This window comes from Pogoniulus pusillus, chromosome 1 (genome assembly GCF_015220805.1).
Source record: "Pogoniulus pusillus isolate bPogPus1 chromosome 1, bPogPus1.pri, whole genome shotgun sequence".
NCBI classification, from domain to species: domain Eukaryota; kingdom Metazoa; phylum Chordata; class Aves; order Piciformes; family Lybiidae; genus Pogoniulus; species Pogoniulus pusillus.
Window position 1 is genome coordinate 13,580,767 of NC_087264.1, and position 27,533 is coordinate 13,608,299.

Sequence of the window (27,533 nt, forward strand, 5' to 3'; positions counted from 1 at the left end):
CATGAAATACTATCAGTTATTTTAAGGTTCATTATCAAGTGATAAGAGTAGAGAATAATTTACCAAAAAATGTTTTGTACAGTAATTCATTGATGGGGTCCTTACAGTTTCACTCTTTCTCTTGAAGTATATCCTAGAGCATTTGAAAGGAGCAGCTATTCCAGAGCACCTGGATTTATAACTTTCTTTTTTTCTCAGGATATGGAATAACCCTGCTCTCTTAAGTGCCCCTCTATCTCAGAAAAACTGCCCATGTGTACTTTTTCTTTTCCAAACCTGAAGTTACATTTTCATATTGCATATTTAAAGCATCTTCAGTCTAGTCTGTCAACAAAGAGACTGGGGAAACTGTAATAAAAAGACATTAAATCCATATATTATGGAGGAACCAAAGCAGCAAAACAACGCTCCCTAAATATGCTCCCTACAGACCTTCCCACTGGCACTCTGGGTATCCTCACCACAGACAGGTCAGGTGGAAGAGCTATAGGGTGTCACTTATCTACAGGAACCTTGAGCTAGGCTAATGCCTACAGGCTGCAGGTAAAACCTGATGGACTACCTGAATTACCCAAAAGACTCTCAGAGAGAGTTCTTGACCTGCATTTCATCCACCCTAGTCTTCAGCACTCAGCCTTACAGAAGGGTGTTGAGACTCAATAATTACATACTCTGTACACAAGTGAAGCCTGTGCTCTTTGATGAGTTTTATAATTAGCATTTGAAACTTTTAGTATGAAACTCAGAAAGTTATTATGATAAAATAATTTGTAAGAACAGATTTCTTTTTAAATGCAGCACATACGAAAGAGTACTCTCTTTTAAACAGTAATCCATTTTCTGTTTGTAGAAGCAAGTTCTTTCACACGTTTTGAAAATTCCAATAATATAATTCTGATAGTGGAACAGTTTATACAGTATTTGCCTTCCTCATCTAAAGAGCTGGTTCAGGCTAAAACCTTGGGCTGCTGCAAGTCCCAGTTCATAGGACCTCAAAGGAGTTTATTTGTGCAACATAAACAGACTTAATCATTTCCAATGTCAATTGTGCACAGCATAGCTTCTTTCTTTTCTACAATAACAGAACCTGGAGTTTCCTGGAAAATCAGTGCCCTTCATCACAGTAACAAAGAGTGGCATATACCCAGACACCATCTCCCCTGTAAGAAGAATTCTCTTTACAAAAGAGACCTCAGATCTTAGCAGGTTAATGCTCTTATCTCCACAGCTTGCCCTCCTCAGAGTTGACAGCATCATCACTAAAAAAAGCTGAGGATGACACACAACAAAAGAAACATAAGGAGGAAAAAAAATCCAAACAAAAAGGAAAAAAAAACCCCTAACAACAAAAGAAAAGAAAAGAAAACAAAAAACCACACACACACAATAAAACTGAACCACCATCACCACACTATTATCTTTTACAGGCAAGCCATATAGCAGATTATCACCACAAGAACTGTCACGTGTAACCTGAACTTGCTGCACCCAATCCATTTAATTTCTTATAACATAGACGTATCAAACATGTAGACCACTTAAAAACAGCTACACACACACAAAGCAAATTGAGACAGAGCAATAATCCTTAAAAGGAGTTAAATATATGCTAATGGTAAGATAACTAAAGATGGATGTTTTCATTTGCATAAATATGTGCTAGGCATAGAATTATTCACCTCCTTGAGACACTTCTAACATTGCACATGCATTTTCTATGATAATTTTCCTTGGGAGAAAATCACCAAAGGTAACACACTGATGGGTAATGACAGCAGTTTCTCTACAGACTATCTATTGCCTACTAGCTACCAGAAAAATCCTTGCACTACTTTTCATGTCATGTTGTGCAACACAACACAGTAGAAATGCTTTATTCTGTGTATGCTAGACTGTAGTAGCAAGAAAGTAGCACAAATCAGTAGAACAAGCATCGTGAATTCTTTCAATGTTCATGGTAATAACCTTAATTCTAATCAGAACAAATGAGCTTAAAGCCTCTTAGAATGAAATCCATCTCTCCTTTCCTTTCCAAACTAAATATTTACACTGTTCTTTCTAAATATTTACACCGTGCTTTGCAAGTAAGAAAAGCTACAGATCTAGAAGCTTAAGAGAGGAGATACACCATAGTTTCAACTTTGCAATTTTAAGGTTTCTGATAAGATACATACCTTTTTGCTGCTGGTGACACCGTTTCCTTTCTGGTTCCTGATGGGGAAGGTAAAGAGCCACTTGGTTTCTTTGGTAACACAGTTCCGTTATTAACAGTAGTCCTTAAAGGCAGGGTTTGCACCAGGGGTCTTGCTGTAAAACAAATATAAGATTAAGACATCATTTTCATTTGATTTTCTTCTTTCTCCAGCAAATAACATCAGAATAATTAGAAGTATCCGTGTAGCATGCCATTTCTGTTTCACTATTGTCAAATTCACCATAGATCAGGGTTTTTACAAGGAGGAATTATTATTATCAAGTAAAATCATCGGCATATAGCTTAAGCACACAATTCTATGGCCTCTCTCATATTCAAAACTCCCAGCTATTATTATTATTATTATATTGTTATCTAACTATGTTCTGATCAAATCTTTAGCTCATGTCATACCTGTAACTAGCATTAGAATAACAGAAAAGTCTTATTCAAATACATTAGAAATTAGTTGCAAAAACAGTGGTTAAAACTGCATGCACTGAGTGTATGAAAACTACAGCGGGCCACAGCCTGAAAACACAGACACAAACATGACCAGTGCTCTCTCTAGAGCAGGGAAGAAAGCTTAAGTCACTTGAAATTTGACAGAACTTTGTATCATGAGCCAGCTTTGCAAAGATGTCATGGATCTCTGGGCTCAGAAAAATAACACCTGAGAGAAGGAAGGAGTCACAGGTCACCTAAGGAGCATAAGATAAAATTTCACTGAATTGAGAGGACAGCAGAGAGAATACTTCTGAAATGCACTTGAAAACAAAATAACCCATGCTGAGGATAAATAACATAAAAGGCTAAATGGAAACATTAACAATTGTATACAGTCCTAGGCTACCTTAACTTGCAACTCTATCACTAAGAGCAAGCACCTTCTTCACCTTAAGTTTTCGTATATTGAACAAAAGAGGACAGATCTGAAAGTCTATCTGTGCCTTGGGAAAACTAAGTAAGGAATTACAATCTACTTGAGAATGCAAGACAAAGTTTATGCTGAAACTTTGTTATGTATATGTCATTATTCAGCACTTATGCAGAGACAGAAATTCATAAAACCACCTATAAGAAAATACTGGTGGGGGGGGGTTGGACTCAATGATCTTTCAAGGTCCCTTCCAGTCCCTGACCTTCTATGATTCTGCAAATGAGGTTTATTTGGCTTAGAAGACTGAAGGATGAGATGAAGTTATGTCAGTGAAGAAAAAAAAACCACCTCCAGGCTCACTGAAAATCCAAGATCATATGACCACAGAAAATTGATAGCGTGAGACATATCATCCCTACCAATTCTAGTAGGAGCAAAAGCTCTTTGATTTTATGGGAAGCTTTAATGAAAGACTAAACAAGACTCAAATGCATTCATGGTGCCCTCCAGTCCTAGCCTTCATGATCTATATTAACAGGCTAGAGCTTATACAAAACATCTAAATTTGACTGTATTTTGGCTTCTCATGCTTTTTTTTTCCTTTTTAAGGGATAAAGATATCATGATCCTATTTACTTCTACGGTATTCATTCTTCCAAATTAAATTATTTCTACAGTTTTGGGCTGGATGCTTCTTTCCTGACTAATTGCTGTAATTAATCTGCAAGTATGAAACTGATTCTGCCACATACTACAGAATCACAGATAGCTACAGTTGAGCATTTGTGGACTCATTTCCCAACAAAATTTCTGTGGCTCATAAAACTTTAATGAGACTTTGAGATCGCAAATTAGAGCAACAATTAAAGTTAAATAAACCAATGATTAACATATTTTCCTCCTTTATAGTTATATATTAAAATGCCTATTAAAAAGTAGCTGAAGTGAACTAGCTGGAGTCTGTTTACTCTATTAACCTTATGAAACTGAAACTAGCAGCAGCCTGGAGTAAACACTACAATCTTTAACTGAGGTTTTGCCGCAAGTCCAGCACCAACCCAGAATCGACACTTCTGGAGCCAGAGATTTAAAGATCTAGCCCTGTGGTAGGCTAGACTACAAAGCAACACCATGCTTACAACCACACACATTAAAACTCTATATTATTCAATTCATCCACTATTTATTCTGGTGCTATTTAGTTTTATTTACAACAGCTAGATCACACCAGTGATAACCGCCATAGCAGTTAACCCCAAACAGGTCATTGCTGTTAGAAGTCAATAATTCAAACACATTGGTATTATTGCTTTGTTAGAAGTTCTGTTGCTTCAAAATCTTACCTGTGGTAGTAGGACTGACATGTTTATCAGCCTCAGCAGCAGCTTTTTTAATCATACTCTGATCTACGGATTAATAGGGCTGTTAAGTTTATAAACAAACCAATAATTGCAAAAGGAAACAACAACAAACACAAGTAAAACAAAGACAGGAAGCCATACTGAACTCCACCAGTAGCTGAATTAAATAAGGAAAGTGGGGAGGAAAAGAAAACAAAACCAAAACACCACAAAAAAAAAAAAACAAACCAAACCCCATATCAGTGAAGGAGCTCTACAAATGGACAAGAAGCGCACTTTCCATGATGTACGCTGCTTTTCAGCTGCCTTGCTCAAGTCCAGACAAAGAATACACACAAAACTGAAAACAAGCTCAAGTTTTTCCATTATAGGCTTAAAAGACTGAAATTTTAAATTTTTAAATAACTTTAAAATCCAAAGATCTAAGAAAAATGTAGTCTCCTGTCCCATGAAGCTTCTTGTGCCAGACTTTAAAAAAACACATAAGGGATCTTCATTTTCCAAAAGCACAAACCTCTCCCTGACACTCAAATGATTTTAATCCTGATCTAATTCATCTATAGATCAAATGAAAGACTCACCATATAATATTCCTCAAATCTCAGTTTGCACAGACAACATTTTTGTGACGTCTTGTGAGAACAAATTCTGCTTTATACAATTCTAAATGTGGAATTAGTCATTAAATGATAATCAGAAGCAAAGCAGACTGAATCCATGCTGCCCAAGTGGTAAAACATGAGAAGTCACAACTTCAGCATCACCCAAGTCTAAGCAAATCCTGAAATCCAACTTAATCTTACACTAAGAAACTGCATACAATTAATTATAAAGTAGTAATGTCTACTATAGGCAAAACATGCCATCATGTGAAATGCATCACATTTGACAAAACAGCTGGAAGATACAAATTCCTAAGATACCTCAGATTGTTTCATCTTATAGAGTTTGTTTAATAAGGCTGACCATACACTAGTGAGACAGCTGATTTGTAGTAAAATTAAAGTTCTTTGCATAGAACAGTAGCAATTATCTCCAGAAATCAGATGGACTTATATGGCAATTATCAGGTTGCGTTTCAGTAATTTGCAATGGAAGTGCAATTGGCATTTGCAGTCCTCCATTTGCATTATCACAGTAAAACTTCTTACACTGTCATTTCACACATATATCAACAAGTATTCATTTAATATATGCATGTATAAACAAACAAACCAAAACAAAAAAAACACCAAACCTGCAAACAAACAAAAAAGCCAAAGATAAAAAACAAACAAAGAAACAACAAAAAAAGGTTTACAGCAGCTTTTCTTTAACATACATTGATCTATGGCTTTAACAGTCTGCCACAACCAAGAAAGCATCTCCTGATTTAGAGCTCAACTCTGCTTACAGAATACATGAGAATCTGGTCTGTATTTTGCTAAGGAAAGCCAGAAAGCAAGAACTGATTTGGTTACGACTCAGTACTAATCACTAGACTTTATCTCCTTCATGCATCAGATAGTATCTATTTTATGGGCAACACAGGGCCTCTTAATCCCTTGTACAACCAGATTTGGTGGAATACTTTATCACAGTGGAGGCTATCTTTAGTAGCATTTAACTTATCTAAAACTAATGAAAAATGCTTTGTGCATTTCTGCCAAGGCAATTTCTCAGGTTTTTGTTGCCTGACAGACTACAGTAATTCACACTGATTGGTTTCTAATAGTCCTCTACTACTGCAAAGTGATGGATGTCCAGTTCCAGCTTTTCTGATTTGTGTACAGACAAACCCATTCTGGCAGAGCAGGAATCACAAGAGAGAATGCTGCACCACATGGGTGGCAGTGTCCTTCATACCCACCACCTCACTGGCTCTGAACCTGCTGCTCTGGAACAAGGGACAGGCACCAACTGCATCTCCTTTGTAGCTGAGCAGCTGATGTTGCACCATGTCATTGGTCATGTCACCTCTGTGCTAGCTCAGAGCTCTGCATCAACCAAACATAACAAAGATACTCCTATTTTAGTTAAAATTATATGTTAATTAAAATTAATTAATTATTGGAAGGGGGAAAGTATTCCTAAAGAGTTTATAAAATAATCTTGACCAAACCCAGGAAGTGGCAGCCAAGTTTAAATGTAAATATCCAAATGCTTTTCTGGTTCATGGGAAGTGTAGAAAACTCCTACTTTGATTTTTATGTGTTCTCTCCAGAGGGTTAAATTTCCAGTGAACTTTATTTTGGGGTTAATTTGTTGATTTTAAATATATCAAAGATCTAAAATATCATCTGTTTTAATACATGTTAAATATTAATTGAATTACACTGCCTATTTTACATATATCTGAAATGCAAACCTTTGGTAGGTCCTTTCTTGTTCTGCATGGCCTGCTGTTCCTCTGTAATATTCAAGCGTCGAACCACGTCAGCAAGGGCAGATTTGAGCAGCTGGATGTCATCTTCCTGCATCTGGACACGTTGCTCCAGAGAGGCAATACGATCTGTTACCTCCATACTGCTTGCAGCAGAGGCACTGTCATCTAAGTAAAACAGAAGAAAAAGACACATTATCAACAACGTTTAACCATCAAGGAATACCTTACGTAACTGGCTCCAGTTAAAACCAATTTTTTTCTCAGATCTAGTGATCTCTTGAGGAAGAAAGATTTTTAAGTAGTAAAAAGGAAGAGATGAAAATAAAAGATCAATAAAAAGGAGGAGTATTTAAGTAAAATGTGAGGATGAGGTTGACTGCGGGGCTACTTACTGTTAATTTAGCTCCACAATCATTCATCTACATGCCTGAACCAGAGTGATCAACCATCCTCCTTCACTGTTCTGCTCAAAACATGTTTTCAGCCCTGGCAGGCATTCAGATAGAAAGATGCCCTATATGACATGCTACACACCTTTCCAGATTTTTCTTTATCACATATGTGATAGCATGTACACATTAGGCATATATAAACAACAGACTGGCTTACACTTTGTCTAGTTATTGTCCACTGACTGAAAAAACAGAAATTAACTCCATCTGCTAACTCCTAATTTATACCAGCAGCTTTATGAGAACATTCCCTCTGACTGAAATAGAAACATTAAATTCAAAATTACTCAGTAATTGTACTCTTAGCCTGAAAAATCTGAAAGGGTCATTATTTTGCATACAACTCACCCATTATTTGGAAATAAACCACAGAAGCTTAAAGGCTGCAACTCCCTGATGAGAACTACTCATTCTTTCCACCCAAAACTAATAATAAGAGTATTTTTCCTAATGAGAACTTTAATTCCACTGCAATTCCTACCACACAGAAACATTGTAACTACTTACAATACTAAGTTAGGAAAAAGAAGAAGAAAGGAATACAAAAGTAATGCAAATAAGTCCAAGTCAGTATTAGAAGGGGGAAAGTGAGTTTTTAAAGAAAATTGCAAGGTTTTATTTAAGTAAGTGGATCTGAAACATTAAAAAAAAATTACATATTATATTACTGGATAATTTTAAGTAATGCTAGTCAAGTGATGATTGGATTATAGTTTTCATTAGAAAACTATAATGAAAGTTATTCTTCAGCAAAAATTGATATTTATGCTACTACCTACAATCATCTGACTTCTCTCTCATTCCTAATGTATGCCCACAGCACATACTTCTTTTGTCTAAGCAAATTTCTCATTGTGAAGAATCTGGTATTTGTTTTCCTTTCTTGTGTACTTAATTCTCCTCCATTCCAAAACAGAGTTTTCCACTTGTTTGGTACAAGGGTGTAAAATGGCAATTAAATGACTTGTGCATAATAACCAGTGTTGAATTTTAAAACAAATGAGCGTTTCAAACAGGAACACAACAGCTTAGAAGCATGTCCACAAAGGTTAATACATGCTATCTTCTAATCAGAATGGTCTGGGCAAAAATTGTATTTAAAATAATGATTTTTTTTTTAATCTATTCATCTCCAAGCCATCCCAATACAAATTGGTTTAGAAATATGTTTGAAAGGTGAGTTTTGGCCTTCTTACCCCTTACACCTTCAACAGCTAACTGTGGTTACCAAAATCTAAATTAGAAACAATACAGAAACAAAGACTGTAAGACTATAACAATATTGTCAGCCTATAAATAGCTACAGGCTAATACACTTTAAACTGATTGTTAATTCTGTTACAGGATTTCCACAGCATAATTAAAATATCAACATTAGGATATTATTAGGCTGAACATTGTGGTAATCTAGGTACCCAGTTCTGAACAAGTTAGAACTCAAGCTCCTGAAAAATGGTCCAAACATTTCCCCAAGATAAAGCTTTCCAGACCTCAGCCTAATCAGACTTGGGCTCAGCACAGGACTCTGTCCTGCAGCTGTTACAGGTAATTAATCCCCACATTCAGATCTGCAGCCCTGCTGGCAGCAGTATGAGCTGCCTGCAGAACTTAACCTTTCCTTGTACAAACAAAAAGCCCACGCTGCTCTAACGACTTTACACTTTAACTCAGCTGGAAATAACATGGATTAGCATACTGGACAATAGGCAACCAAATCAAAAGCTTGATTTAACCAATACAAACCAAATTCAAACTTTAGCCATTCTGCCAAATTCAATATGACAGGGCACAGTTTTCTTCTGAATTCAGTCATCAAGAAACTCCCAGATTCAGGGCAGAGAAGGAAATCCAGGGAGAAATTTGCTGGTGTTAAAATGATCTAGCCCTTTTTACAAAGGAAAACATCTTCATTGAAGTATCAATTTCATTAGTTCTAAGTGCGCAGAAACAGTAATTCTGCCCAAATGTAAATCATCAAGTAGTAAATCAGTGGCACTGGCATGTACACAGTCCTGTAAGAAATCACTCCCACTAATAACTACTCAGATGTATTTCTCTGTCTCTTCTCTCCCCTTCTCCTAGATGCCACTGTGGCACTTCCCCTCAAATCCCCACTGACCAACAGGCACTGGCAAACCCTTCCTCTGGACACAGTATAGCTGCCCCTTTCCCCTGCATCATTGTTCTTTCTGGCCCTCGGGAAAGTAACCTTCATCTTTGCTGCAACCTACAATGTGTTCTTTTTACGATGGTTACCCCACTGGATGTGGTTCCCTTCCAAGGGTGCAGAAAATAATTGAATTTATAACAACTTTCAGTAAGTGAAACTGAAGACAAGGTTTCTTAGAGTCCAGTCATACTTCACTTTGCTTCCCCTTTGCATGCATAAACAAAAAAAAGAGACAAAATAAAACTAAACTAAGTTTTCTGAAGAATACAAAGTTCCATTATAAAATAAGCATAACCTGTTTCTTATGCAAGTAGAGGATGGAATGTTCTTGCTGTTGAGATTATTACATCCAAGTATGTTGAGCAATAAAGTTGCAACTTCAGCACAGCCAAATGAGCAAAATGGTAGGGTGTCAGAGGAGGAAATAATTCATGATATAAACTAACCAAGCAACCATTAAAAAGTCACTACAGATGTCATCTACTCTGCACAGAAGAGCAAAACCAATTGTATTGTTAACCAGACTTGTGATCTGCCTCTGCAGTTTACAGCTCATTCACACAGCAAAGAACATTTGCAAGCAAATTTTTAGCACACGTTTGTGTAGCAATTTAGACAACATCTTATTATTATTGTTCCCAAGCCAACTTTAAATTTTAAGTACTGTACATTTTACAGCACCTAGTTCCATGTTTTCTTATGGATAAAGCTTATCTTCAAAAACTCACATAAAGTGGACTGAGAGTGGAGGACAGGGAATTTGGAGGAAGTTAGCTGTGGGGTGCCAAGAGGCAACCAACTGCTGTGTCTGGAGCTAAATTTTCCTTCAGAGTCCGCACATGCCCTCCTCTGGGTTACAAATGTGCCTTGGCTGTAGAGTGACAGCAACTGAGAGCAAAGGGCTTTACAGTTATGATACAAAGTTCCTCAAAACACTTTAATCCAACAAAGTCAAAAGCCGTAACAGTAGACAAACCTTACTGGAGTGGTACAATATAGTGAGAACACCATTATGTAAAAACATGTTACTTTTTGTAACACTAAATTCAACAACATGAACAAATCTTTAAGAGTGTTAATACATTTAGATTTGGTGACCTTTTCACAATCCAGCTGTCACAAACCCAACAGAGATTCACTATCTTGACAGGCATATGAAAGAGACTGTAAATCCAAACAATTTGCCTTGGAGCATTAGGTCTACTTAATGGTCACTACAATTACTTCTGCCCAGACAGGTAGGACAGAGATTGCATCATCTACATAGGCAGCATCAACAACATGTCAGAATCACACACTGCCTCTTTTTCATCAGTAGGATGAACATGGACTTTTAAAGTGAAATTTAGGCAGCTGGTTTTCAGAAATCTTAAGTGAATCACTTTCTACAAGTGTTCATTTGTTTTCATGGACTGTAATGCAAGCCTAAATCACTGTCTCAAACATGTAAATCTACACCTCGTGAGATAAATGCCAGCTATGATATTCAAAAATAGATAAAATGAGGAGGTACTAGTTTGGATGAGTGAATTTCCATTATAATGAATATTTGTGGTAAAGCTTGAAGAACAAGGGGACACAGTCTCAAGTTCTGCCGGGGTGGGTATAGGCTGGATGTTAGGAGGAAGTTCTTCCCAGAGAGAGTGATTTGCCATTGGAATGGGCTGCCCAGGGAGGTGGTGGAGTCACTGTTCCTGGAGATGTTCAAGAAAAGCCTGGATGAGGCACTTAGTGCCATGGTCTAGATGACTGGATAGGGCTGGGTGCTAGGTTGGACTGGATGATCTTGGAGGTCTCTTCCAACCTGGTTGCTTCTATGATTTATATTTTGCTGAAATTCTGCAGGTTCCAAAGAGAAGTCAGAAAAAAAAAAAAGAGGGCAAATGTACTTCATGCCTCTCTCTAAATTTTCCAACCAGCTAATCCATGATCTCATAGATTGGAAAGATTTCTTGTAGCAAAGTAAAAAAACAATACTGAATCAGATGATTAATCTGGTTCCAAATCATCTTCCAGTTTTTTCATCCATTTATTACTTGAACTTAGCCAAATGTGAAGAAACATCTGAAGCAAAGCCAACAACAGGATATGTAGGCTGTTTACAAGAATTATTTCAATATTATTTCATTATATATTGGCTAAAGCAAAATTACATATTTATGCTATTAGTTAGAAGGAAGCATATTCAAACACATGCTATTTTCTTTTTAGATTTTACCTGCTGGAATACCTAACTCTAAACTGTACATGGAAAATGTAGGAAATAATCTGTACCAAAACAGACTTGGCATTCCCTCCCCTCAAAGAACTACTTCACTAAAGATATTGTAACTTTGCCTTATATAGTTTTGAGATTCTCTTGCCCAGCTCAGAACATGACAGTTGATTAAGATGAGATTCTCAAAAGCCTAGCAATCTACATGGTTTCCTTGGTGCACCAATTAACAGGATTGAATTGTACACAAAGTACTTCCAATCTTTTCAGGATATACTGTGTGCATTATATTTTTCCCAAGTACCCAGTACAATAGGAGTGTTGCAACTATACAGTCTTGTATGACATTTTAAAAGCAGCATCTTAAAGACTTCATCAGAGTTGTCCCTGAATTTAGATGGTCTGTGGAATATTAGAAACTAAAATTTAAGCCTTCTGGGAATAAGAAATCTCAGCAGTAGTCTCTGGCAAAAGTTAAAGATAATCCAGTAAACAGAAAACAGCAAAGGATGGCAGTGAATAGGTAGTATTACCTGCACACAGATAACCTTTAGCATAAAGGCAGTTTGTGCCAACAAGTCTAAATTGAACTTAACTGGTTGGAATACTTTCTGTCACTGAGAGATATTGCTAAGTATATCGTGCTCCACACTTCTGAAATTAATTGGTATAAATATTTACATTCCTTGGAAATTGCTATGAACTTCATGATTGCGACTAGAGCCTTGCAAAACATGGAACATAGACAGAAAGGAATTCTGTACCCCAGCACAAAGCCACCTGTATGGCAGAACACAGCAGTGACTGCAAATGCCTGTGACACCAAAGAGGAGAAAGTTACAAACAGCGTTGATTAAAAAATAAGCAAAGAAAGAAACCAAATCTAGCAGCTGAAGTTAGATAGGAAGAACTACAAATTGGATTTGACACAGCACATCAGCAAGCAGATGAGAACACTGAGCATGCTACACACATTTCCAGAAACATTTTTCCACCTGTAAAGGCTCACATTTTTCAGACTCCACTAACTCTGCAAAACTCATGTCATTTGGTACACATTTGGAACCCCTCTTCTCCTGCCCATACCATCACTGAGATCACAGGCAAGTAACTGTTTTCTTCAAGCTCCCAAGGAGTCACACTACCACTAACTTTGAAATGACCTCTTGATTTCACCTCTCTAAATGCCATCTGTTTAGCTTGAAACTCCAACAGAGCATAAAAGCATCCTTCCGTGGCAGGCCTCTCTCCTGTGTCTTCAAAATGTTGTCCTCCCTTTTTGGTTCATTTCATGCATCTCTGAGTCTAGGGCACAGAAGTCAGCCAGAAAACCTACTCAATAGATACAGCCTATCTGAACTGACAGCAACAGAGAGAAAAGGAGAGTTAGAAAGAGACAACCATCCAAGGTTTAAAGTCAAACATCTCTTTAAATGAACGCAATCAATTCACTGCAGCACATAAACAATGGAATGGAGCCACCACAACATTGCCAGACTTAGATGGAAGTACCATATATTCTTCTTGTAGCAATTTCTGTGGCTTAATGTCAGCAGTTGTTTGTAGACCAAAAGACTCTCTGTGCAAGAGAACAATGGGAAAATAAAACAGCAGGTTTAGTTTCCTTTGACAATGCCACGCCAAGCTCCTTTGTTTAGAAGATTAGTGTTGACAGTATTTCAGACTACATATCTTTCCTCCATCCACTCTTCTAATGCAAAACATTGTACAGTATCTGAAATACAGCAGAAGCTTTTCAGGCTTGTCTCCTGTGAACAATGACAACACATATGGGCAAGAGATTATCACAAAGTCTCGTATACACTGGACTGGTCTGCTAGACCCTGATTTGACCAGATTAGAGCTTTCCGCTTGTGAGAAGCGAGTGGATTTAAAGCCCAAAATAATGTTATCCTATTTAATCTTGTTATTTTGTGTGGTTAGGGAGAAGACAGACAAATTTTTAACTACAGTTAAAAGCGTCAATACACGTTCCTTTGTCTGAAGCTTTGTAAATCAAAACCAGTTGCCTGATGAACACTAAAGGAATGGCTTTTATCATGTCAAATCCTTTAACTGTGTTTTTTAATACAAAGTGTAATAGGATAAAAGTGTAAACATTTCAGATGGTTTTTAGCTGGAAAACTTTAATTCTGAGGAGCAAGAAATCACATCTGATCTTTAAATCCAGTAGCTATAGGATCACCACTATGCCTACCTATAAGCTTGAATACACATATATGCATACAATCTCTGAACAGGTAGGACGACTTTTCAGTTCAATCCCTATTCTAATGCATGTACTTAAGAGTGCTTAGCATTTCAAGGAGATGTCCTAGTTCGGTACAATCAGGTACATCTAACAGCAAGTAACTTGAACAGACCAGATTAGTTTTTCCATATCTTCAGAAGGTATGTATGTGTAGGCGGAAAGGGGAAGAAGACAGCTCTGTCCCACACATCCACCTAATGCTATACTCTGGACTGCACTGGGAACTCAAGAGATAGGTGAACTAAAAGAGATCACAGGAACAGTAATGTAAAGCATCATCTTGTGACAACTCACTACTTCTAAATCATTCTAATAAAAAAAAATTGTAATCCAAGTATTTGCTCATCTGTTATATATGGAAGGCTAGTTATTTTTGTGGACAGTACTTTCCCTCATCTAAGATTGCTAGCTGTTGCAGTCCAGTATTTATAAAATCTTATTACTGCATTTCACAATGTTCACTGAGGAAAAACTTGTCCTTTTACAGTTTTACCACTACAAGCTTAAGACAAGGATTATAACTTCCTAAAATTAGAAACAGAATCTGAAAGGATAAATCCGTAATATCAATCATCACTCAGAGCTTCACAGCTGGGTGTACTGTATTCATTAACAAAATGGGAGAGAATAAAATGTTCTTAGCAGAACATTGTCAGCAAAATCATAAGTATGTGCCCTTGACCTACCTGTAGCTCTCAAGCTATAACCAGCAGCTTACTGTTTTTACCCCAGCAGTTGATAGACGAACTTCTACTCGGAAGTCAACCAGTTAAAAATTACCTTCTCTGATAGTGCTTAAGTGAAAGATGGGGGAAAAAATTTGACATATCAACAAATCGAAGGAATTTTTCCAAGAAGATGTCTATCAAAATAAATGCTTTAGAGTTCAGAGTTACTTTACTGGCTCTGCTGAGCGCAGAAACCCACCAAAATCACTTTAACAAATTACCATTCTTCCACATTATGCTCGCATCAGTCTGTGCCATGAAGGAGGGACCCCCCCCTCAAAAAAAAAAACAAACAAAAAAACAAAACACCAAAAAAACCCAAACAAAAATAAAACAAACAAAAAACCCACTAACATTGATTAAAAAGCCAAGAGAGTAACAACAACTTTCTGTAGCACAATATTAATGCAAGGATAGTAGTTTGAAAGAAGTGATATGGAATCTGTCTAATTAATAAGTTGAAGATACAGTCTAAAATGAACTTGTAAAGAAATGAACTGGTAGGGTTACTTATATAGGTGTATCTGGGCAGAGACGCTAAGCTGTGCCCATATAACACCCTTAAGAACAAGAGAAAAGCACATTGTGGAACACAGGAGACCATTTATGACAACTTTCATCCCTATTTCACAGCTGTAACTCAACATCCAAGTCATCCTACAAAAGCTAGCAAGGGATGAATTCAGATTCACCACATGATATAAATTAGTAAGACTTTTAGATTCATAGACTGGTTTGAGTTGGAAGGTACCTTAAAGATCATCTAGTTCCAAACCCTCTGCCATGAACAGGGACACCCTCCACTAGAACAGATTGCTTCAGGTCTCATCCAGCCTGGCCTTGAACACCTCCAAGCAGGGGGCATCCACAATTTCCTTGGGCAACCTCTTCCACTGTCTCACCACCTTTACTGTAAAGAATTTATTTCTAATATCTAACCCGAATCTACTCTCTTCAAGCATCAATCCATTTAGTAACAAAAAGAAGCCACCTAGAAGCAAAATTTGCATCTCCTAAATACGTTTTAAACCACGTGTGAATAAACAGCACACATAGTTAAGGACAGTGTATTTTCTTTTGGAAAAGTACTTAGAAGACCTACTTTAGTATGGTTCCACTAACATTAAAAAAATGGGGTCTCTCCACCAGATTTTTCAACTCTACCATATTCATGTAAAGACAAAGGATTTACATATACTTGCAGTCAGGATAGATTTAAAATACAAGAAAAGTGATTCAAAACGTCTTTTTTAAAGTTACTGTTGTTCAACCATGATAATGCACCGCAAACCAATTATATTTTATCTTCTTTTTTAAGTACTTGTTATTTTTCTAGAGAAAAGTTGAAGAAAAAATAGCAAGAAACCCCTAAGACATAGCAGCCACTGGGTGATCTGCAATTAAATGCACCCTTTAAGTTACATTAAAGACAGCAGTACATAAACACTTAAGAAACTACTTACATTACCATACATTTTTTCATTTTTTAACTTCCATATGTCCCTGCCCATGGCAGGGGGGTTGGAACTAGATGATCCTTGTGGTCCCTTCCAACCCTGACTGATTCTGTGATTCTATAAATACAAGAACAGCACTAAACTCAAATGTACTTGAGCCATAAACTTTTTACCTATAATTTCTCATCATCTACATTTTCATGAAAATTACAGTAATTTATGAATATAGTTCTGAAAATCAATTTGAAAACACTATTAAACTTCAGAAATAGATAAGGAAAACACTTTTACCATTTGAGAAATCAAAGATTTAGTAAAACTGAGGCTACATCAATAGGAAATAATCCATAGTTACTGATTTGAAACAATTTGTCTTTTGTCTTATTTCATAAGTGTATCCTTTGAGAATTAAAACCTGGAAAATCTCAGCCTCTGATCAATTGCTATTAATTCATAAGATTTTAAAAAACAAACAAGCATTCTGCATTTGCATTTCTTAAAGATTTACCAGCTTTTTTAATTGTTTTCTGTAGAATTAAACTAAGTGACATAATAGAAACAAACAAATACATAGCATATTCCCCCTGCACCTGCAGAAGGCCTTACTGATGCCAAAAGAAGATTTATCACTTTTGCACACTCTGGTTACTTGTTCTCAGCAATGCCTTCACTTCCAGCAGTGGTCTGACTTTTCTTCAGAACTCTGTACCTTGTGAATATTTTAGTATTTGAAATGAATACAGCAGAACATTAGATTTCACTACAAAGACAAATCACTACCTAAATATTTAAAGGAAAAATTATTTCAAATTTATAAAACTATTTTAAGTCCTCTTTTAAAACTTATCTTTTCAGTACTATCTCTTTTTTTTCCACTTTTGCCAGTATTTAAATTAACTAGTGACAGCCTTGTTTGGATGAGAGATTTAAAAAAGCACATAGGATGACTATGACAGGCTGAAATTTTTCCAATACTGTTAAATTAGGGTTAAGTCTTCCTTTCATTTAAGTCTTAAAAATATAATAATATGATTACTGTTTATATAGCTTTTTGTTCTAAAATCTTCAGATCATATTTTTCTAGGCAACCACCAACAGAACAAGGGGACACAGTCTCAAGTTGTGCCAGGGGAAGTATAGGCTGGATGTTAGGAGGAAGTTCTTCCCAGAGAGAGTGATTTGCCATTGGAATGGGCTGCCCAGGGAGGTGGTGGAGGCACCGTCCCTAGAGGTGTTCAAGGAAAGACTGGATAAGGCACTTAGTGCCATGGTCTAGTTGACTAGCTAGGGCTGGGGGATAGGTTGGACTGGATGATCTTCCAACCTGGTTGATTCCATGATTCTATTCTACTCTCCAGGAATAAAAGTAATACACCTAAAAAAACCCAAACTGTATTGAAAATAATGCAGTAAGAACAAACTGCCCTTACCAAGGCCTTGAATACAGAGAGAGATACTACATTTGACAGAGTTCTAAGTGTCCTAGATACAACCAGGAAGAGGACTGCTTTAGGACTTCGTAGGATACCAAGAAGGAAGACAATCCCTCTATTCTCTATCATTCATATTTTGGGTTTGTTTCAGCAAACAGAGAAGCATACATAATATAAAACATTCTTTGGTTTAAAATTCAACTCCTCTGCATTTGTTTTATTTCTAACTGGATTCCCTAGCATGATACCATATTCTTATTTTTAGCACAGTGGGGTGCATAGCATTGTCACAAATTTCACCCAGCTGCAATGCCATTCCCAGCACATTATGCAACTGTGGTCCTGCCCCGCTGTGAGAGTGAAGGAGTTGTACTCCACGGCTTGCCCCATCCTCCACAGCATTTGGCAATGGTACAACAACGCACTCATGGCCTATTTTTAAAAGAAATTCAGGTTTTCAGAGGAGGAGATGAAGGAGAAGACAATCTCATTTATAGCTTTCATGTTTGTCAAATAAGTTTACAATTATGCTTGGATCAACTAATGCAGTTTATATCTCCCCAAGGCTACACAGAAAGTCCTTAGTGAAGGGGGACAGAGCCAGCAGATGCCTGATCTGCCCTTGGCAGGGAACAAGGTCCAAGCACAGCCTGGCTCATGACCATTCGTCTCCCTCGAGGACCTCCTGGGACTGATTTGCTTCTGGCGGCAGTTGGTACTTCTCCTGTATGAGTTTCACCTGAGAGATTAGAAGGTCAAAGGCTGGGCAGCGCAAGTCCTTTTCCAGAAGCCATCTCCTAATGGCACTGAGCTGAAGTACTAGTTCCAACAGAGACTGTAGAAAACCTGGCTGATAAAGCTCTTGTAGTCCCTTGATTATCAAGCATCTGAGCTCAATCTTCCTAAGTTAGAACCTACCAGCAAAGACAAACCTGTGAGAGTAATATGACCATAGAGCTGTAGAGCAAAAGTTCTGTTATGCTTTCTTAACTCTGGATGTGGGTGGAACTCACATAAACCAGGTTTCTGTGGCCCTAAGAACAGACACAAGGTAGGACAAGCACAGTGTCTGAACTAAATTAATGTAATACTTCCAGGGCTCTCATCTGCGATCCTGGATTTTATTTATTTACTTACCTACCTCTTTTTTTTTTTTTATAGGCTGCAACTTCAGAAGTCAAATTGAAAGGATGCTGGGACACCATTTAATGTTACACTCTTTACAATTCAAACAGATACATTTTTTTAAAGCAGTCCTGAAAACACATTAGTAGACTCCAAGTAAGCAAAGATTACCCCAGAGTAAGATTTGCCCCAAATGGCACTTGGTATAGTAAACTTCCTCAGCACCACACAGAACAGTGATTTCCATGGTGTCCCGGGGTTAGGGTGGATCCCTCCCCCGGTAGAATAAACTCACTACAACACCAATTTTTGGAAAGTCAGGGGACAATGAAATTGTATTTCTTATAGTTTAAATCTAACAGTATAAGGAGAAGAAGCTACTACAGAAATATAATAACCTTAACACAGATGGGTCAAGCGGTGCCGAAGTGCCGAAGCAGCAAAACAGTGGCAGGGGGAGATAGCAGTGGGTGCAGCAGAAGCAGCAAGGGGAAGGTACAAGCTGTGCTTCCAGACATAAAGCTCTTGATACTCCAATGAAATTATATTAACTTATCCACTGTTGCCATTATATGTTCACCTCTCCACTCAGAGCTTCTACTTCTAAGTTTCTCTGTTCCAAATATTTTTATGTCTGAGCTAGAAATCAAGCTCAAACCACCACACATGGGCAGTAAACTCAGCAACATACTGACCTTGGAAATCACTGGATTTGTGAGAGGTGGAAAAAAGGCTGAAACTGACTAGGAAACATTTCTCCCTGCTGCACTGAAGTGACAGTTCAAAAAGCAGTATCTCCCTACAGCACATCAATTTTTAAAGCCAGACAAGGAAAGCACAAGATGCCTTTTTTCAAAACACCCTTTGGTTTAGCAGAATACATACAAGAGTAAAGACTGGTACAAAAAACTTCAGCATGATAATATTTAGTTATGTAAAAACATAAGCATAATAATCTCATATTAAGACATACAGATCTTAAGGTCATATTCCAAACATTTTACATCACCTCTTTCAATGACTGCAAGATATCAGGCTCTCTCCACGGTAGAGAAGTCTCACCCCCAGAACTACAACCTCCCTGCATCAGTCACTCAAGTCCTCACACTCAGTGGTTTTATTTCTAGCAAACCCAAGCACATCCTATTTTCAAAGTCAAAAATGGAAGAGAAATTAAAAATGATCTGTCTGATCAGGCACCTTCAAGCCAATGGGCAACCAGTGTAGAAGTGACTGCCTCCAAGGCAAAGGAGTTACACACTCCTGTAGTCTGTTCACATATTTTTTAATGGAAACAAGACAGCTTCTTAAGCACACCATCAAGTTTAAAACAAAACCACAAACAAACACACACAAGGAAAAAAACAAAACAAACAGCCCCCCAAAAAACCCAAGACACAAACAACAAAAAAACAACCTAAACTACAACAACACAAAAATGAACAAACAAAGCCCACAAACTCCAAGTACTTTACTTAAAAGCATATTTTTTATCAGTCATTCACAACGTGATAGTTCTTACTTCACAATTGCCTATACATTAGAATAGCACATACACATTTCCTGCATTGCAAATACTTGGATGGCTTTTCAATTTGCTATCAAATTTGCTGGCTTTATATTTACTGGATTAAATATATATACTGGGCTTTCTGGATTCATGGAAAGTCTGTGGAATGAATGAGAAACAATTCCTACGAAAATTAAAGAGTGATGAAGTAATTAAAAAAAAGCTTGCAGCGCATGAATAAAACAGTTGTGAGGAAGATGTTCCCTGTGCAAGTGACAGGACTAGGGAAATGGTTACAAGTCATGCCAGGGGAGGTTCAGGTTGGATTATAGGAAATACTTCTTCACAGAGAGGGTTATCAAACACTGGAATGGTCTGCCTGGGGCAGAGGTGAAGTTACCATCCCTGGAGGTGTTTAAGCAACATATCACAGTATCACCAAGGTTGGAAGAGACCTCACAGATCATCAAGTCCAACTCTTTACCACAGAGCTCAAGGCTAGACCATGGCACCAAGTGCCACGTCCAATCCTGCCTTGAACAGCTCCAGGGACGGCGACTCCACCACCTCCCCGGGCAGTCCATTCGGGTATCCAATGACTCTCTCAGTGGAGAACTTTCTCCTCACCTCCAGCCTAAATTTCCCCTGGTGTAGCTTGAGGCTGTGTCCTCTCGTTCTGGTGCTGGCCACCTGAGAGAAGAGAGCAACCTCCTCCTGGCCACAACCACCCCTCAGGTAGTTGTAGACAGCAATAAGGTCACCCCTGAGCCTCCTCTTCTCCAGGCTAACCAATCCCAGCTCCCTCAGCCTCTCCTCATAGGGCTTGTGCTCAAGGCCTCTCACCAGCCTGATCCTTAGGGATATGGCTTTGTATTGACACTTCAGTGCTGGGTCCAAGGTTGGAGTGGAGGATCTTTGAGGTCTCTTTCAACTGTGTATTTTCTGTGATTCTTTGTTTCTCATCATTAAATCTGCCCAGCTCTACCCCTGCAGTCCTCAGTCAGGATCTTTTTTTGCTGTTCTGCAGGGCTAACGGCTACACAGACAAGTGGAAAAAGGGCTCGATGACATTGATTTGTGCTACCAAGACCTGTGTGTGAAACCTGATGGACATCAGCGCTAAAAGAGACGACAGCAGATACATCACCCATTATTTTAACAGTTCATATCTCTGCTACAAAACATAATTTCTGAATAACTTGCAGCCTGGCAAATGGGACAGAGCAGAGGTGTGGTAGGAAAAGTGCTTAGTCCTTCAGAACTCAGCCTGGCCATCCCTCAATAAAGCAACAGCCTGGCACATGGGACAGAGCAGCAGCGTGGTAAGAAAAGTGCTTAGTCCTCCAGAACTCAGCCTGGCCATCTCTCAAAAAAGCAAAAGGGTGCTATAAATTTGCAAAGGAAATAGTATCCCAAAAGCTGGCTGTATGAACTATTTTCCCCTCAACACTGTTTTGAGAAAGGTCAGAGTGATTTGAAACTGCCTATGAAAAGGACTCCAAGAAACACATCTGTGTGTAGGACTGTCCTGGAAGGCTAATAGGCCTAAAACACACCCTGGCTTGCCCCACCCTTCTGCTGACATGGGAAACAAGGGCTGGAGGGAAACAAAAGCTTGGGCCATTATGTCTCCTCCCTAAGTGATAAACAAGTACCCACAGGTATTTATGCACTTGTGAGTGTCTTGCCCAAATAAGAGTAAGCAAGTCCTAGGTTTCACCTAATATGGTCAGTTTTGGCAAAGTGCCATTCTGGTTGGTGAATCTCTGTGGCCAAAGAAGCCATTACACTCGGGTAAATAATATAAATGGAGCTAAATTGCAAGCAATGCGCTCTGCTCTATGCTCTGCTCTGCCTTGTGCTTCAGACCAGCTTAGCCCTGATGTTTTGGGCTTGGAACTACCTGGAAAATTAAGTTCTTGAGGTTTACCAGAAGGGACATTGCCTCACTGCCTTGAGAGGGATCTTGAGGAGCATCTGGAAGAAGGGTGAAGAGAAAGTGCATCCCCCACTTTCAGATCACCACTTCCTGATGGAGGGACTTGCCTCCACCATAAACCACTGCCATTCATAGGAACATTGCCAGGGCAGCCCAGCTTTTCTCTGCACTGCCCACGATCTTTGCCTGGTGGAAGATGTGTCTCCAGTCACTCTGGACTTTCACGGGTTTACCTGCATTGGACTCTGTGCCGTGTTCATAGCGTCATAGAATCAACCAGGTTGGAAGAGACCTCCAAGATCATCCAGTCCAACCTAGCACCCAGCCCTATTCAATCAACTAGACCATGGCACCAAGTGCCTCATCCAGTCTTTTCTTGAAGACCTCCAGGGATAGCGATTCCACCACCTCCCTGGGCAGCCCATTCCAATGCCAATCACTCTCTCTGTGAAAACTTCCTCCTAACATCCAGCCTATATGTCCCCCAGCACAACTTGAGACTGTGTCCCCTTGTTCTGTTGCTGGTTGTCTGGGAGAAGAGACCAACCCCCAGCTGGCTACAATCTCCCTTCAGGTAGTTCTAGACAGCAATATAGTTTGTAGGTGGGGCTTTTTGGAAATAAAATAATTACATATTTTATAATTCCTGCCTTGTTAATTGTCCCAACTAATTCAAGGACCCATACTCTAAGCCCAAGGGTCTAGATGTTGCCCATACACGTATGTGGTGCCAGCAGCGAGTTGCTGCCTTCACAACTGCCTTCCAATAGGCAAGTCTCTGCAATGTAGGCAGCTGTCACTGCTACTAACTTTATGGAGGAGTTTGCCCAACATCTCAAGTTAGTACATGCAGGGATGCAATCAGCTCTGTGATCTGCACTGAGGAGTCCGTCCCAGGGAGTGCAGCAAATGCCTTCCACCAGTAATAGTTACTGCAAAGAGCTGGCACTGTTTTGAAGCCAGGAGCTCAGGGGGCTTCAGCAGGCAGGACTGGATTCCTGTTTGTCACAGGAAGCAGTTGGGATCCAGCGTGCAGGTGGAAAGTATGGAATTAGGCTCCTAGCAGGCACAGTATCCACAAGAGGAACAATATTCAATGCATGCAGTTAGACACAGAACAAGGAGAATGTGCAGCTGCCACCACCCAAACCAAATTCTGCTGCTGCCACTAGCCATGACCTCCTGATGATAGCTTCCCAAATTAAGTTGCATGTCTCCAAACCCTGTAGAATTACTAAATGCACTGTACCTTCCATCTAATTCATACCTCTTCATAATCCGATTTCTTGTGGAATCACAAAAATTTTCTATGCTGTAGGTGTGACGACATCCTACTTCATTTTTCTTCCCTCTATTTGTGCCTCCTCCTCCTTGGTACAAAAAACATCTTTTCCTTCAATCGCTCCTGACTGCACCCTCAACATAATGCAATGGCAGGAGGAGTAATGCGCAGAATATACAGTGCAAGCAAAAAGCTCTTGTTCTAGAGAGTGAGTTTGAAAGTGAATAAATAAGACACTGGGTGTTACTGGAAGCTATTGCACACATAGTTCTAGGACTATACCCATAATATGTTGTATTACCTAGACAAAGAAATTATTCAGAAATAGAAATGAGAGCACCAGTAGGTTTCTCCAGCTTCTCCTGAATTATTTCATGTGTATACAACTAATTTTCACCTTAAGCCCCCTGCTTTACACAACTGAGAGTTCCACCTTCCACATCATTCATATCTAATACCTTGCCAACCTACACTTTCTTTCCACTAACTAATTATCATGTGGAAACCTGTCAGAAGTGTCAAAAGCTTCTTTTTTAAGCTGCTTTTATCATAAGGAAAAAAAATTACAAATTCTGAAAGACGTAGTCACTTTAACAATGCTCATTTGTTTCCCGTGGTTTCTGCCAACAAAAGATTGGAATTTCACCACACCCTGTGCCAGCCACCTTGGGAGGAGCCTTGAAGGACTGAGGTTATTTCACTGCCTCACGTTTCCACTCCTACAGCTGTGGAAGTGGGAATTCAGCACACACAGATTGCATCATATGATAACTGAAGTTTAGTATGCAGCTCTTATCCGCAGCTCACTAAAGGACAGGTAACAAGGACTCATAAAAGCAACAGTCAATGTCAATTCTTCCTGGTTGTAACTGGAAAAAAGAGGAAAGATTTCACAATGGTTCAAGTTACTGACTTGTCAAGGGAGTCACAGAATTGCTGCTTCCAGCACAGAAGGACTTTAACTTTTTATAGAGGTCTAACATATCATTTTAGTGCAACAAACAGTACTTCGAGAAACTGAATTCATGTCTATGCAGCAGGACAAAAGGCATTACAATAAACTGCAAATAAAACCAGGTCATTTACACTATTGTTTTAAGATAGATGGAAGTTTCCACTAAAAACCCTTACTAAATTTACAGTAGTGATGAAGCTTCCACAGTGCACAGAAGTCTCCACAACAAAAACAGTTATTGTACTTCATCTTGCAAAATGAGGTTTCACATTTGAACATCAGGGAATAGTAAAGGCTAATTAAACAACTTTGATCCAGAACCGAAACAAGCTGTCTCATTCAGCCCAGAACCAAATGATTCAAATTAATTAAAACTGAGGTCTGAGCAACATTGCTTCCTCTACAGAGCACCATGGGGCACACTCCCCTTTGTTGCACAGGATTTGTGCCCTAGACTGCAGCTGAAATGGCACTCTGTGCTTCCTGGGTCTCTGCAATAGACAAACTCAGACAGCCTGGTAAACTGAGAAATGTATGTGTAAATATATAAGTATGTTTTAAAAACACCTTGGATATTTTAGTCAAAACTAAATCCAGTAATGTTAGTTAACACTAACCTGTATAGTGCAAGAAGTGCTCTGTGTCACAGCTGGATACACCCAAACGGAAAAACCTGCACCTGCCACAGTCAAGATGTTTCAAATGATTTTTTTCCCGGATGTATTTGTCCTACTACTAAGCCACTCCCTCAAGACACTTCTGTTTAAGGAAGCCAGATCGGATAGAGTTAGGAATAGCCAGAAGGTGGCCTATACATGTCTTCTTCTTGGGGGAAGCACATGAGCAGTGCTGAGATAACATCTGAAAAGCCTTGCTAGGAAAGGTGAAGACAGAGAAGATTTTCCCATGCTTGCTGTAGAGATATAACTGCCATGGAAATTGCAAATGCTTGCACACTGAGCTGAATATAGGACTGGTAGGCAATGTGTAGAATCAGAATTATGAAGATGCAAAAGCTTGTGTTGTTTTCTCAAATATCTTTTCTCACCTTTTCATTTACTTGTCAGTGGTCCATGGGGCATCATCTAAGAACACTAGGCTGTAAATAAGTATCTTCCCATTGGGTGCTATGTTCCACCTCTTAAATAGATTAACCATTTCCTAACCTAGATATTAAAACTCTTTAAAAAGTATATATGATTTTCACCATCACTAACCTTAGCAACAGTTCCAAAATAAAACCAAACAAAAAAGATGGTCTGTGTAATTCCATAATTGTAGGGTCTTTAATAAATATCAGCTTTTTCATTTTTTCTTGTACTTATATGTGTGTGCTGAAAAGAAAGAAAATGTCAGGAGCATAAACTTCTTTATCCTTCTGTCTGTCCCTAGAGAGCCTTCAGTCAGGCAGCAGCCACTTCAAAGCTTCACACTGCCTGTGCCTAGAGACTTTGACCAAGAAAAGCAACTGCCAAATTCAGGAGGCAGTAAAAGGCTTAGAGGGCTCCCTAAGGCTAAAACTTTCTTACATTAAAAGTGCAAAAATAAAAGCTAGAAAGGAGGGAAATCCCTGTTCCTCCTGGAACAATGTGCACACAAATCCCTCGTAAATTTCTGAGTCACAGCTACCAGAGTTAACAACCTAGCATCAACCCAGTGGTTTCTAGGCTTTTTTTTTTCCTCTATCCCTGCATAGCCATACAGGAATCAAAAGAGCTGCTTTAGGCTTTCTTCAATCTATCTGGAAGCAAATAAGTATAAACAGGACACACAACTTCTCTCTCCAGTGAAAGAGCCTTAATTAAGGCTTTCCTACACAGGACCACAGAAGGTGACAGCAAGAGTATTTTTGTTTAAATTCCACAATGCACAGAGATCTTGTGGATCTTTCCCTTCCACTTGCAATGAGTCTGCTGTAATCAAAAGAAATGCTACAGATGTAGTCAGATAGATTTGATTAGAATCAAGGAGACCAGAGTAGAAGGATCACGTTGATGACATTCGTTATTGATTAATTCTTGGTTTAGGGCATGCCTTTTCCCCCAAAGCTGTGGAATAACCTGATCAATGTGTCCCTGAAACTACCATGTTCCCAAAGGAAGACAATGTAAGAAAGATAATTGTTCTTCTGATTGAAATTTTACTTCACTCTCAAATTACAAAAGTTCTAAGAAATATGTAGTTACAAAGCTTTCAAGTGTGAGGAAAAAATGTATATGAAAAACACCTCAGAATTAAAATTTCAGTGTACAAAATATTGTGAGTACACCCATGTGCCTGGGGCTAATTATGATACTTTTTTAATCAAATGTGATGTTCTGTTCTACAAAGAAAAAAAAAATAGAGATTCATAGCTTCATAGGAGAGGGGGGAAAAAACACCAACAAAACAAAACCACCACCAAACCCCTGACAGAAACACACATAGAATCATAGAATCAACCAGGTTGGAAGAGACCTCCAAGATCATCCAGTCCAACCTAATACACAATATACAAGTAGATATTTACAATCTCTACAGCTATAGACAAAAACATACAAGTTAAAAAGTAACACAGAAACACAACAGCCCTCTCAGAAACCAGAGTCCCCAGGAGGGGCTCCCAACCACCCTTCTGCCTTCTTCCCACCTTACACCAGACTTTGCCTTATGTTCAATGTAAGCTAAACATCCATCACAGAAATGCAGGAATCTCAATAAAAATAGGTCTTAGTCCACTCTGTTTTGAATGGGCAACTAGACAGAAAATGAAATTTACAATGCATATGTCATTTTCTACCTCTATAAACTTTCAATTCAATTACAGATTGTACTGCAGCAGTCAGTACTCTTCCTCATTATTACAGTCTTCTAGCTGCTGCGTGCCTCTCTGCTGTATTGCCTTACACATTGTTTTAAAACTTCGCCTACTACCACAACACTTGGCACAATGCAGGGTAAAGGGGATCACATCTACCTGCTACGTTACAAAACAGATGGGTAACACTTCTACCTTGGTTTAATTTATTGATATTGTGCAACACATGGTGTCACAAGCAACTGCAATGACAAAAGCAAGGGTCCAGTTCCACAAGACACAATGGCCAATCTAGAAGTCCCCAGTCTGCCTGCAGCACCCACTACTTCAGTAATTTATCTTCTGCTGCTTCTGAAAGATTATTTCATTCTCCAACCTTGCAGAAAACTAACTTAACA

General features: G+C 38.7%; 1 protein-coding gene across 6 annotated transcripts in view; it reads right to left on the bottom strand.

Annotated features, from left to right (window-relative positions):
* The window catches only part of EML1 (EMAP like 1), a 143,241-nt gene that overhangs the window by 52,624 nt on the left and 63,084 nt on the right, over positions 1-27,533 (bottom strand). For all 6 annotated transcript variants that reach the window (XM_064176493.1, XM_064176405.1, XM_064176575.1 and 3 more), the window contains 2 exons: positions 6,783-6,965; positions 2,175-2,307 (listed from right to left, as the gene is read on the bottom strand). In XM_064176493.1, the coding sequence (XP_064032563.1) occupies positions 2,175-2,307; positions 6,783-6,965 (316 nt within the window). The remainder of the gene's footprint in view (positions 1-2,174; positions 2,308-6,782; positions 6,966-27,533) is intronic.